Source organism: Aedes albopictus, chromosome 1 (genome assembly GCF_035046485.1).
Source record: "Aedes albopictus strain Foshan chromosome 1, AalbF5, whole genome shotgun sequence".
In the NCBI taxonomy this organism is placed as follows: Eukaryota; Metazoa; Arthropoda; class Insecta; order Diptera; family Culicidae; genus Aedes; species Aedes albopictus.
Window position 1 is genome coordinate 28,415,826 of NC_085136.1, and position 13,375 is coordinate 28,429,200.

The following is a 13,375-nucleotide window of genomic DNA, read 5'->3' on the forward strand; positions in this document are numbered from 1 at the left end:
AATTTGCAGTTTTAGCCATGTAATGAGAGCCGCTGTTTTCACGCCACACTCTATTTGAAGTATTTTTTGCGATAATATTTATAAAATGGAATACATTTTTCTTATTATTTACCTTTAAAAATAGCTAATTTGCAACTTTGCGAGCAACTTCTATTCAAACGCCATCTTGTTTTATCTGAGGTAGAGTTTGGCGACGTTCATAAGAGAGACGTATACGTACACTCAATTTCGATTTCTCTGTTCGGTAATTTATTTTACGGGTTTTGAACCGTAAAATAAAAAAGTTACTGAGTTTTCAGCATTTTTGTACAACGTAACTGACGTTCAGTAATATTTTTTGACATTTTACTGAACACGGTTATAGTTTGTGCCGAGTGTTCAGCAAAGTTGAAGATTTACTGAGTTCACTCAAATGTCAGTAAAAAGCAGTACTGACTTTTCAGCATTGGTTTCGTTTTTACTGAGCTTTCGTTAAAGTAAAATGTAAACATTAATCCGCGCGCGCTTCCAGCTGTCAAAAAGAGAAAAAAGCTTTGATCATCAGAGCTGTCGCCCTCGCTGTCCGATCGCTATCGCCATGAAACTGCTCTCATCATAAATAATGTAACATTTTTAAATAACATCGATTCCTGTTCCGTTGCCGCATGTTTGGTAAGTATTCGAAAATCCTCGGCACCAGGGAACTAGAATGGCCTCATGTGCAGACAATCCTTCGGTGACTTCGTTTGTGCAAGTGCTCCATCAGATTGGATACATTTGACCGCATCTCCAGATGGAGCAACACTCGGACTCGATCATCGACTGGATACTCCCGCGCATCGAGCTTTGCCCTGAGGTCATTCCGGTTCTGCCTGAGTTGTCGTAGATTTTAAATACTTCCAAAAGCGGTCGGCAGCCGGCAGGTGCACATGAATCGGAAGCACCTATGTAATATGGACGGATTCAAAATGCATCGAAAATGGGACAGTCTGGGAGGGAACAGAATATTTTCCGGAACTGAAAAACTCAGCAAGACCAATACAATCAAATTTTAGATTACCGAAAATTCAGTAACGTGTATATCAGCTATTACTGACTAAATCAGTATTTGTTTGACAGATCGAAATATTGTGTGTTACCGACTTTTCGGTACTCACAACCATTTACCGACTTAACTCTGCTGTTCAAAAACCCAGTAAAATTTTACCGACTTCGGTAATCAAATCTGAGTGTGTATGATTTTTTTCACACGAGAAGACTTCGTATATGTTTCATACGAGCGTCGTATAAAACTTCAACGCACGTCGTATGGATATGAAACCTTGATCGTATGATTTCTATAAGAAGCTTATGGAAATCATACGCGTCGTATGAAATTGTTTTCTTCTTGCAAATTACCTTTTCATACGAAAGGCATTATGAAAATCATAATTTCGGTTTTCTCAGTGTACTTTGTTCCATGAACATAAGACTTCTATTTCTATTAATGCGATTCGGGATCTCCGACAGACAGTATAGTGATGACTCATCCATTTTTCTGTCCCCTAAATTGTACGTTCATAACCTACCACATTGTTTCAAGGGCGAAGCAACGTGCAACGCTGTTCTTCCTATTAATCCTTGTCCGCCCTCTCTCGAGGCTCGCTTTCAGAAGCAAACCAAAAGAAAATGCGTGACAAATTGTTTTCAAGGGGTGCACCACGTTTGTTTTGATTCCGTTTAGGAAGTAATGACTGTTTTCACTATTTTACTGAATCGTGCAACAAATGTTATACATCTGTCATACCCTTGTTCATATAGGGTATTGGTTCCCTTCTTAAGCATGTGGCTCCCATTTTCATCCGACGAAAAACAAAGGATTGAAGCGCTGTTTGTTTTGTTTCTTATTTTTGTATTTTTTGTTAGAAGTGAGCACCCATGAAAACAAAAAGAACGGAATCAATCGGTGCCGTAATAGCTTGTTTTCGAATAGGATGAATATGGGAGCGTGAGATTAATGATGGAACACATACCCTACCTATAACGAAAGTGATTCTATTGGCAAGCCCCGCATTAGGGTGACTCACATTAATGAAATGATTGTGAATCTGAACATGTTATTTTGGATTCTCAGGTGAAAATTGAAGCGATGTCGATTAGATCTAAGGGACGCTTAGCGAACTTGAACTTAGAATGTTGAAATGGCAAGGTTTAGATTTTTGCTTGTAGGTGGCTGTGTAAGCGTTCAATAAATAACATATTTGGGACTCTTGTAGGTCAAACTATATGTCAAACCACTTTTTCGAAGACAAAGTGTCATTATTCCTTTACATGGATCATTTTTTAATTTAAACTTCTAAAGAGACTAACATCTGATAACTTTATTTGTTGTCCTGTTTTGATTCTGCGTTCCGTATCACTCCGTTCTACAGGTTTATTGACGTTTGAACTATTTTCAGTTCTAACGATGTGTAGATTAGTGAGGGTCAAATTTAGTGCGTATAACACAACTACATAGTTGACGTAGGACTACGCCGAGATGTGTTATTACACTGAGAGCCAATTTGCGGTTGAAATAGCTATTTTGCAGGGTTCATATACCCACAGCTGTAAAATCGTGGGCATCCAGTATGACCAGGAGACGGGTTCGATTCCCGTACGGTCCAGGAACTTTTCGTAAAGGTAATTGCTTTGACTTCCTTGGGCATAGAGTATCTTCATACCTGCCACACGATATAAGCATGCAAAATGGTCTTTGGCAGAGGAGGCTCTCGGGTAAAAACTGTGGTAGTGATCATAGGTACTGCGAAAGTCTTGGACGTTTCTAGGCCTTGTTGTGTTCGATTCGAACTTAGACAAATTTCGTCGGCTTCTCATGGAAAGTGAAATTGATTCCACGATTCCTCGAGTAGTTCTTTCACAGGTTCTTCACGGAATTCATTTGGGGATTTCCCACAGGACTTTCTTCTGTGATTCCACCAAGAGTTCGTTTTGGGATCACTTCTGAGATTTTCTCCGGCATTCTCTAGATGTTCCTTCTAGGATTCCTATAGGTTTCTATAGATTCCTATAGTTTCTACTAAGTTTCCATCTCAAATTTAAACCACAGACAAACAGACGTAACACTTCGAACATTTTTCGATTCAAATCATAGTCACGGAAACATATTCGCCCAATGCTAAAAGGACTAAGTTTGGCCGACCATCAACTAGGTGGCGGTAGTGAGCAAACGTCAAACTCGAATAAAAACTATGCGAGCGCCACGGTTGGGCAGTTGGCCAACTATCAAATTTTGAAAAAGACCTTTAAACTGGTGTACGATGAGAATTATCAGAGTGTTACGTCTGTTTGTCTGTGTTTAAACTGTGATTTATTTCTCCCATGATTCCTCCAGAAACTTTTTTCGCGACTCCTCCAAGATTTCTCCAAGAACTCTTTCCCGGATTTACTCGGATATTCATTCTGAAATTTCCCTCAGGAATTCCATCCAGGATTCTTTTGAAAATAGCTTCCGAGATGACTCATCCAGGAGTTCCATCAGTGATTCCTCCAGGAACTCCTTCCGAGATTCCTCTGAGAGTTCCTGCTGGGGTTACACCTGGAACTCCTTGTGGGATGCCTTCAGAAGTTCTTTCTGGAATTCCTCCGAAAGTCCATATGTATTAGAAATCTCTCATATGTTGAAATTGAAAAACTCCTGTCACGGGATCCATCCAGGAGTTTCTATGGAAATCCTTATGGTATTATGCCAGGAGTTCTGTTTGAATTGTTTCTATGAGTTCCTAACGATATTCTTACAGAACTCTCCAATCAGGCTTCAAGAATTTCTAATGGAACATTTCCAGCAGCCTCTAGAAATTCCTCCTGGGTTTCCTTCAAAAGTTCTTTCTAAGATTGCCTTTTTATCGGAGTTCCTTCTTGTAATCCAAAAAAAATCCCGGAAGAAATTTTTGAAGGAATCCCGTAAGACGTTCCTTAAGCAATCGCAGAAAGAAGTTCTGGTGGAATCCCAGGTGAACCCTCTCTAAGAATACTCCTGCAAGAATCACAGAGGGAACTTTGAAAAAAAAAAAAACCTTTGAATAAACCTCTAGAAAAATATCAGAAGGGGTAATCCCAGTAGGAACTCCTGGGAAATCTTAGAATGAATTTCTGAAGAACACGAATGTGGTTTCTGAAAAAATTCCAAGAACTTTTAAGAAATTTCTTGAGAAATCCTAGAAAGAATTCCAACAGTAATTCGGAACGTATTCCTGGAGAAATCTGGGAAGGAATTTCTGAAAGAGTCGCGCAAAGATCTCCTAGAGGAATTCCAGATCAAACCTGTTTAGGGATTTCAAAAAGAAACTGCTGGATGGATTCCACGAACGTCTGAAGGTGTCCTAATTGAATCCGTCAAAGAATCTTATAAGGAGCTCCCTTAGGAATCCCAGAATAAAAACTCCTGGAGAAAACCTGGAAGACATCACAAAACGAATTCGTGGCGGAAGGTATTCCAGAAATAAATCCCGGAGGATTTCCAGAAGGAACACCTGGAAGAATCCCAGAAGGAGCTTCTGATGGAATTCCATCAGCAAGTCATTAACACACTTTCCAATGCGCGCGAACCCACATTTTGAGTGCAATCACGCTACCCATTCAAAACCAACGAAATTTTTCCAAGTCCAAATCATAAGCAACCAGCTCGGGAACAAGGCCACAAAACATAGAAAAAATTGCGAAGGAACCACGGTGTGCAGTGCCCTATAGCTGGAGAAGCAGGCTTTGTCCAAGTGGCATCTTTAGTAAGGCAGTGGAAACCACCCAAGAAACAGAAGTAGCTGAATAACAGTTTCTTAAGCTAAAGTTTGCTTAAGAGTGGTTTGTTCCACTCTTATGCAGCAAAAATGTTTGTTGGGCATATTGCCTCCTACAAAGGATTTCCACGGCATTTATCCACGGATGTGGATATTCCTCTTAAAATTCTCACAACAATGTCTACTGAGATTTCTCCAAGGAGGTGTTTCGTTGGATTCCTCAAGGAGTTTCTCTTGGAATTTCTCAAAGACGGACTTACTCACTCTTCAAGCATTGCTCCTGAAACTCCTCCCCTGCTAAGACAAAATCGAACATGATGTTAAACAGAATGTAAAAGTAGAGATCATATTCGTACATGCTTTCATTTAATTGTGTGTAACGAGTACATATATCACCTTGTCTTCAGCATCCTGTTCAACATCGTATGCTTTCGTGTGTTGGCTGTAGCTGCTGGGATTCCTCGAGGATTTATTGATGGAACTCCTCAAGCAACTCCTGCTTTTCTGATCGATTTCTTCAGAAATTCCTACAAATACTATCCAGGGATTTCTAAAGGACCCTTCCAGAAACTCTTAGTATTCCTGCAGAAAATGTTTCTTGTCGGGATTCCTCAGGCAAGTCCTGCTGGAAATCCTCCATGAATTTTGTATTGATTGCATTTAGGATGAAATAACTATTTTTACAATTTTACATACCTGTGCAACAAATGGAACGCATCTGTCATAGGATCTGGGACTATTTGGGCAGGAAGACCTATTTTGGGCACTTGCTGCTGTACCTTGGTCGTTTTTTCACTGTCAATCGGTTGTAAAATGACTGAGTTATAGCAGCAACTGCCCAAATGGTACTACTGAGACCAACGAAGGTGAATCTAATGGCAAGGGCTCATATCCCTTTCGGAACAAACCAGAATAATTGGGTTCTTTAAGGGTATACAGAGTAGGGTGGTCAAATTTCAAATGGAGAAACAAACTTGAAAAAAGCTCGAGCATACCTTCTGAATGTATTCCTACTGTCACCTATAAGCTTTGGTAAACTGTTGGTTCAACCTTGTACCGACTTTTCGAACCCTCTAAGCAGAATACCCTCTCCGAATGAGTGTAATCAGTTTTTTACCTTTTGATTCCACCCTATTTTGCTTATCTTTTGACTGATACGCGTATTTCGACGAACACTTCAGTGTTGCGTGTCAAGTTATCCACTGAAGAAGTCATCGCATTCACCCCGCAAGCGGGGTGATTACACTCATTCGGTGTTGGTTCAAGTTTAAGGGGATGCTCAATGAGCTTGAAGTTTGTATGAGAAAACTGGAAAACTGGCGTTTGACGTCATCGTGGACAAGTTCATATGCCAAACAACTTTACCGACGCTTGTGAAAAAAATTATACCTTCGCAAAATGACGCGAAACATTATTGTTAGTTTCATACGCATTAGGCCTGTCCACCTTTTCAAAAATGTTCTCTGATTCACAATTCCACCCTTATATTTTGATTGGCATCCTAAAAGAAGTAACTGGTCAAAATTTCAGCCAAATCCACTGAAATAAGGAAGTGCATCAAATCAATTTTGTGTTTTTCGACTATTTTTAAATCATAACTACACTAAAATTTGTCAAAACTTAATTCTTTCGGCACAAATTGAAAGCTATACTTGTTTGCTACAAGTTCTCCGAACAACGTTTGCCAATAAAATTGAATGAAAAATGTGTAATTATCACATTTGTAATCAGAAAAAACTTAAAAAGTTGATTTTTTGATAGATTTTGTTCTGGAACACCCTAATATACGTAATAAGTTGGATATTTTAAAACGGCATCATATTCTCTCATGTTTTATGGTTATTTGCTTCTTTGATCTATCTCTTTGCACAGGTAGCGCAGCTCCGACGAATTTTTCAGAGGCATCCGACTCTATGGCGAACGACTTCTTGAAGTCCAGGTTTACCAGAATCGGGGCCGAAACCAGTACTGATTTCAACTCGTTGAACGCTGCTTCCGCTTTTTCCGATCAGGTGAATTTGTTCTTGTCCTTCTTCAGGACATTCGTGATCGGGGCCGTCACCCTGCTGTAGTTTTAGCCCAACAGCCGGGCCCATCAGCCTTCAAATGTCCTTCACCGATTTAGGAAGAACGTAATCCACAATTGGTTCAATGCTGGAACGGTCAATAGACACTCCACGTTCGGTCAACAAGTACCCTAAGTACGTCACCTTGTTAGTTTGGCCTTCTTGAGGATACGAAGGATCCTTTAACGGTATTTGAAAATAGGCATCGTTCAAATCTAGTAGTATATCTCGTGTCCCAGTGTATGGAAGATGTCCTGCATGTTCTGCACTGGATACGCGTCCTTGACGGTCATCGCGTTGATCCTACGGAAATCAAGGCAGACACGAATGTTTCCGTTTGATTGCTTCACCGCGACCAGCGGATTGGTCAACTCGCTGTAGCACTCTTCAATCACTCCGAGTTCTTGAAGCGCTTGGTCTGGATAAAATGAGAGCATTTATAGACCAGTTAATTCTTCGGTTGCGCGTCCTTATTCAGCACAATCGCGTGAAGAATGAGCTCTGTTTGCCCAAGCTTCGCTGGTGCTGTAAAACCGGACCTCTTTATAGTATTGATCAGACGTTTGAATGCTTTCTGGCACCGGGTCTTCGGAGACCTCAAACGTCGGCATATCCCGAGGTTCATCCGGTTCTCTCTTCTCCACTTTTGGTAGTTCTCCGGTTGGCTCGATGTCGAAGCCCTGGTACGGTACTGCTACGCTATTCGGTGTCTCAATCCGTTCAGCTCCGTTTCCTAAGTCAACCATTGCACAATGGTCCGAATCCACGTTTTAGCAGGAAAAAAATCCGTATCTCTGTTTTCGTTAATTTTAGGCGTTTGCTGTCTTCAGAGAAGTTGTTTAAGTTTGTTTGCTGCATCTTTTCCAAAAAATTTTGATTAGGGTGGTCCTCGTCTTAACTCATATCTGGAATAGAACTTTTTAATTTAAAGTCATACGCGATCGAGTTCTTCAGCAAAGTTGTAGGCAATGCTATTTCGAGCAACTTTGCCGAATACGCTGTTTATCTAGCTCTTAATTTGAACAAAGTAGGTCAATTTTAAGTTTTGACTTAGGGTGAGCCACCCAAAAACGGTTTGTTTGCAATAACTTTTTTATTTGATTTTTTTCGAAGATGTGAGCTTCGGAGCATTTAAAGAGCAAGAAATGACGCACATTTGTTCTGAACATTGCATGTTGCTAGGTCTTGTCATTCAAATGTTATGGGCAATTTTGACTTAAAAAAATGATGTTTTAAAATGCTTATATCTCATAGAGCTGGTAAAATAAAAAAAGTTCTTTAAGCGGCATTTGGAAGGTCACATATAAAGCCAAATTTGGAGCAAAAATTACGAGAGCGTTATTTTTTAAATTGGAATAAATCGACTCCAAAAATCACCTTAAAAATTTAAAAAAACTACATATTACTCATACAATTTTATTGATAGAGTCAAACTGTCATTGGAAAAAATGTAGGTTTTCACAATGCTCACAAGTTTTCCTTACACGACTTTTTTGTAAAACGTGAAACAAAAGCTTGAAATTGATAATTTGATTCATAGGGGTACATGCTATGTTTTTCTAGGAAATAAGAACGATTATAATCTTTAAAAACAAATTATCAATTTCAAGTTTTTGTTTCACGTTTTACAAAAAAGTCGTGTATGGGAAACTTTTAGGTATGGTAAAAACCCACATTTTTTCCTAAGACAGTTTAACTCTATCTTTAAAATTGTATGAGTTTTATGTAGTTTTTCGATTTTTTAAGGCGATTCGAGTCGATTTATTCCAATTTAAAAAATAACGTTCTTGTAATTTTTGCTCCAAATTTGGCTTTATATGTGACCTTCCAAATGCCGCTTTAAGAACTTTTTTTTATTTTACTAGCTCTATGAGATATAAGAATTTAAAACCACGTTGTTCTTAAGTAAAAATTGCCCATAACATTTGAATGATAAGACCTAGCAACATGCAATGTTCAGAACAAATATGCGTCTTTACTTGCTCTTCAAATGCTCCGAAGCTCACATCTTCGAAAAAAAATCAAATAAAAAAGTTATTGCGAAAAAACCGTTTTTGAATGACTCACCCTAAGTCAAAACTTAAAATTGACCTACTATGTTCAAATTAAGAGCTAGGTAAATGGCGTATTCGGCAAAGTTGCTCGAAATAGCATTGCCTACAACTTTGCTGAAGAACTTGAACGCGTATGACTTAAAATTTAAAAGTGCTATTCCAGATATGAGTCCAGACGAGGACCACCCTAATCAAAAATTTTTGGAAAAGATGCAGCAAACAAATGCAAACAACTTCTCTGAAGACACCAAACGCCTAAAATTAACGAAAACAGAGATACGGATTTTTTTCCTGCTAAAACGTGGATTCGGACCATTGTGCATTGGCTGAATACCAAAGCATTCCCGGAAAACTGCTAAAAGGATCAGCGATCTGGAGATTTACGGAACGATCATCATGGGAACTAACCCAGTCATACGTTTGAACGAAAACGGTATGTTTAGGTATCCCAAGCACCTGTACTCTGTCCCGTCCACGGTACTAACTCGTACGGCTGCCGATTGAACTTTCAACCTGTATTGCTCTGCTAAACTCAAAGAGCTGATGACGCCCATTCCTCCCCGGAGTCTGAAAATGCGTCTATTTCCGTTTCGAACACCTTCATCCGAATGTGTGGACATTTCGTCAGACTAACCCGAATGAGATGGATTTGTCTTAAAGCTTCAAAATCTGCAATTGTCTTGATTGGTTCGGGATCCTCATTGACTCGACGAGCGTTTCCCTGGTTGGGTGTTGGACGGTGTACTGAATACCTTTGGCAACAGCGGATCGTCCTTCCAAGGTTTCCAAGGCATCCGTAGAAGAATATTACGATTCTGCTCAGCTTGTATAGAAAGTTCTCTGCGCTCACTGATCTGGAGTCTCCGCTGAACCTGAGCTTCCACTTGTGAATCACTCAAAGCCCATTCATTTTTTAAACGCCTTCACGGGGTAGAACAGTTTGACAGCGGGGGTTATGATTATGATGTCTGTGTTAGAGAAGCCCACATTTTTTTCGATTAAAACTTAGCATTTCAGCAAAGTTTAGACAAGTTATCTCTATTAAAATCTTAAAATGATTTGTACTTGAATCATTATTATTAAAAGCCAAAGTAAAATTCTCGTCAAAAATCAAACGTATTCTACTGATAATTTTCTGAAATTTGGAAATTTAAGTAAAGCAATTCGAGTAAGGTGTAGTCCTACGTCAAAATAAACGATTAATAAATGTTTATTATTGGGATAATAGACATAGATATTGAACGGAAAATTATTTACATGTGTCTCATGTGTAATATCACACACGCCACATTGTGGCTTAAAATATGCAAAATTGTTCTCAAACGTCACAATCACAATCTCGTTAACTATGTGAAAATAAGCTTGACGAGCCCTTGTAACGCAACTCAACTTAATTATCCCACTTCATCAAGATAAGAACACCATTCACAATACGCATTCCATACGTCGCACCTCAGCAACCACAGGCACCACGCGATAACCGCAGTCGCAAAATGACAGACGCAAATTCCGGCGTCAAAACAAAGCACCAATTGTTTCGATCCAAGTGTGCGCTGGATGGAGCTAGCTGGTGGTAGAAGCATGCAGAACGCAAAAACTTCACTCCAACCAACGCTCCGCTCCACTACGCGACCTCGCTCGCTCAAGCAGCCAAAGGGGAGAGCGAGCACATGCGATGACTCACACTCGCAGCAGGCTCAACTCGCTCTTCCCGATGATGGCATGGCGCCCAACGGCACCGGCTTCCAATCAAACCCTTCCAAACTTCGTCCAAATTCTCCCGGATGACGTCATGTCGACCATCATCGGAAACTTTCCTCCGTGACGGATCGCTTGAGTCCCTTTCCGCCCGTCAGCATCCAGTGGGACGTGCAAAATTCGTCAAAAGTGCTCGCAGATGTCAGCCAGAGGCCAACCAACGAACGGCATAACTCATCCCGAGGAGACTCGACTATACTTCTCGCGCGCAGCACAGCACTCGACTTCGACTCGACTCTTATTCATATGGCTACATTTGCATAATAAATACAGGGGAGATTGGAGTCACACGCGTCCCTTTAAAGAAATGACACGATTTTTGCCATGAAGTACTTTAAAACTGTTCAGTTTGGTTTTTGGTAAAGGAATTATTGGACATTTGAAAGGTTCTGATTTTCTATTCTGTGTTACTGCAGTCAAAGTTCAAATGTCAACGACTGTTATAAAGTTCCGACGCAAGGTGGTGCTATAGCAACATGTTCCAAAGGGTGCTTGCGTCTTTGGACCTCGAAACGCGTTGTAAACGTCACTTTTTGTCCAAAACGGCAAAACTGTTATTATCAGGGATACATTGGGGTCATTCGTTTTACCCCACGATCCCCCTTATAAATGCTCCGGCCGGCGACGGCGACGTTTGGCCGATTCGTTGGCATAGCCAAAACGTTTTACACAGAAACACTGTAGAACTCCCAAGTTTGATTCTAATTTTAGAATCCCGAAAATTTTCCCGATATTTCACATTCCTGACACACCGACAGACGTTCTCCTCTACGCATTCATCCTGACACTTTCACTCGCGTTGATTTGGATTGGGTGCGAAGAATGAGACCGAATTTTAATAATTTCGAAAGAAAGCGAAACAAGGATCAATCGAAGTAACCGCATCTATTGTTTGTACCATCGTCATCCAGACGCACTGGCTTGAAAATCGCAGATCGAATGTCATTCACACGAGTGAGCCTCACTTACCTCGAGGTGGTCTCGAAAAAGTTGGACTCGCGGTTCATCAGTTCCGATCTAAATTTGGACATCTCCTCCTCCATCTTTCGCATCTCGGAGTCGAACCGCTCGCGGATGCTGGCAAACTCCGTGTCGATCACGCTGAAGTCGCCGAGCTTGATTGGGATGTTGCGCTTGTTTGCACTGTCGGCCATTTTTCACCGGCTTGCTTTGCTGCTAGTACAACACACTGATAACAATAAACAATCACCCCTTCGATTGAGGACTGTCAAAAATCAATCACTTTCCGTTTTCGGTCGGTACTCTCACTTTCACCAACCTCACCCGAACCGAGTATCAATCAGTGCGCAATCAAACGTGTGCTTCTTTGTCAAGGAGCAAGGTCACACTTTCCACCCTTTTTTTTCGTTGTACGTAAACCGATGATTGCGATTTTTTTCTTTATTGCACCAGATTCACACTCTAGAGGGACAACAAAAGTTTGACGTTCACTTGAAACTGATTGGACTTGGTTTTGACTCGATAAACTCTCTTCTGCGACTGAATGGCTCTCCGCGTGATTCAATCGCTTTTATTTCAATGGTCACATTCACTTGAATGGACAAAAGGAGCGCGAGAGCGCATTCGAGAGAAAATCTCACGAATGGAACGCTCTCACCAAACGGTGACCCGACGAAAAAGTGTTCAACACTGTAGGTTCTAGAACGAAACATTAGCTCATGCTGCTTCAGAACCAAAGCCTACTATGTACTGGGTACTGCTCGTCGAGAACTTTTCTCCTATAAATGGATTCAAAATGCGACACCACGCGACGAAGTGAATCACGACTGAGCGCGGTGTCGCCCACGTGGATCAGGAAGTGTCGGTTAGCCATCATCAGCGAACTCGCGGTATGGTGGAGCAAAAGAAGACAATCGTCATCGCGGCTGTTTTGAATCATTCAGTTGCGTGGTACGATTATGACCGGACTTTGGAGGGATGCCTTTTAGCCGTGGGACGGGGGTTCTGATTATGGCAATGCTGCAAAGTTATTTTCTCAGTGCATTGTAGTGACAGAGAAATGGAGTGCGAGTTTGTGGTCTACGCTCCACATCGCTTATTCGATTCGTAACCACACCTGTGCCTTCACCCAAAATTTGAGCTCATTTGGTTGAAAAATGAGACTGCACAGGCCCTTCAAAGTGTGCATGGAGATAACTATGGGAAAACGTTTTATCCTTCTTACAAGAAGGGTATAAATACCGCTCGAAAAAACGGCTTTGGATCCGAGGCCCGCAGGGCCGATTCTCATGTACTAATCAACTCAGCTCGACCAACTGAGCAAATGTCTGGGCGTGTTTTTTTATTTTTTTTTTCCTTCTAAACCATAGGGGGATAATCTGCTCAACAGACACCCCAACAGGAAGGTTAGGGTAGTGTGGGGCTGAGGTCGTCTTCTACTACAATAGTAATAGCCAGGACTACTCTCTTCTCGACCTAGTAAACCATTCCTATGGTCGCCAAACCCTACGTCTCTCCGGAACCACCAAGAAGGTATTGCTTCAGAGAGGGGCTAGTGCACATCGCAACCCTCAACGAACATCGATGACCCGCTCTGGAGAGTCCATCACGGTAACATGCTGGCGCTTGGCCAGTTTCCCGAGTGGTCCTCGCTACTCCCTTTGTCCTCGGAAGGCGGGCAGGATCAACCCCGCCCGCGCCCAACTGCTTGGCAGACATCAAGAACTGATGCCCACGTGCAACCCGATCTGACCTGCCCGCAAAGGAAAGGTATCACTACCCT

General features: G+C 41.3%; 1 protein-coding gene across 4 annotated transcripts in view; it reads right to left on the reverse strand.

The window, feature by feature from the left end:
- Positions 1 to 12,150, reverse strand: part of LOC109428427 (heat shock protein beta-1) — a 46,434-nt gene extending 34,284 nt beyond the window's left edge. For 2 of the 4 annotated variants that reach the window (XM_062844284.1, XM_019704182.3), the window contains exon 1: positions 11,602 to 12,149. In XM_062844284.1, coding sequence (XP_062700268.1) covers positions 11,602 to 11,786 — 185 coding nt within the window. In that variant the 5' untranslated portion in view covers positions 11,787 to 12,149. Of the gene's footprint in view, positions 1 to 11,601 lie in introns of all 4 variants that reach the window. The other 2 variants (XM_062844283.1, XM_019704183.3) reach the window with 2 other exon arrangements.
- Positions 12,151 to 13,375: the final 1,225 nt, after the last annotated feature.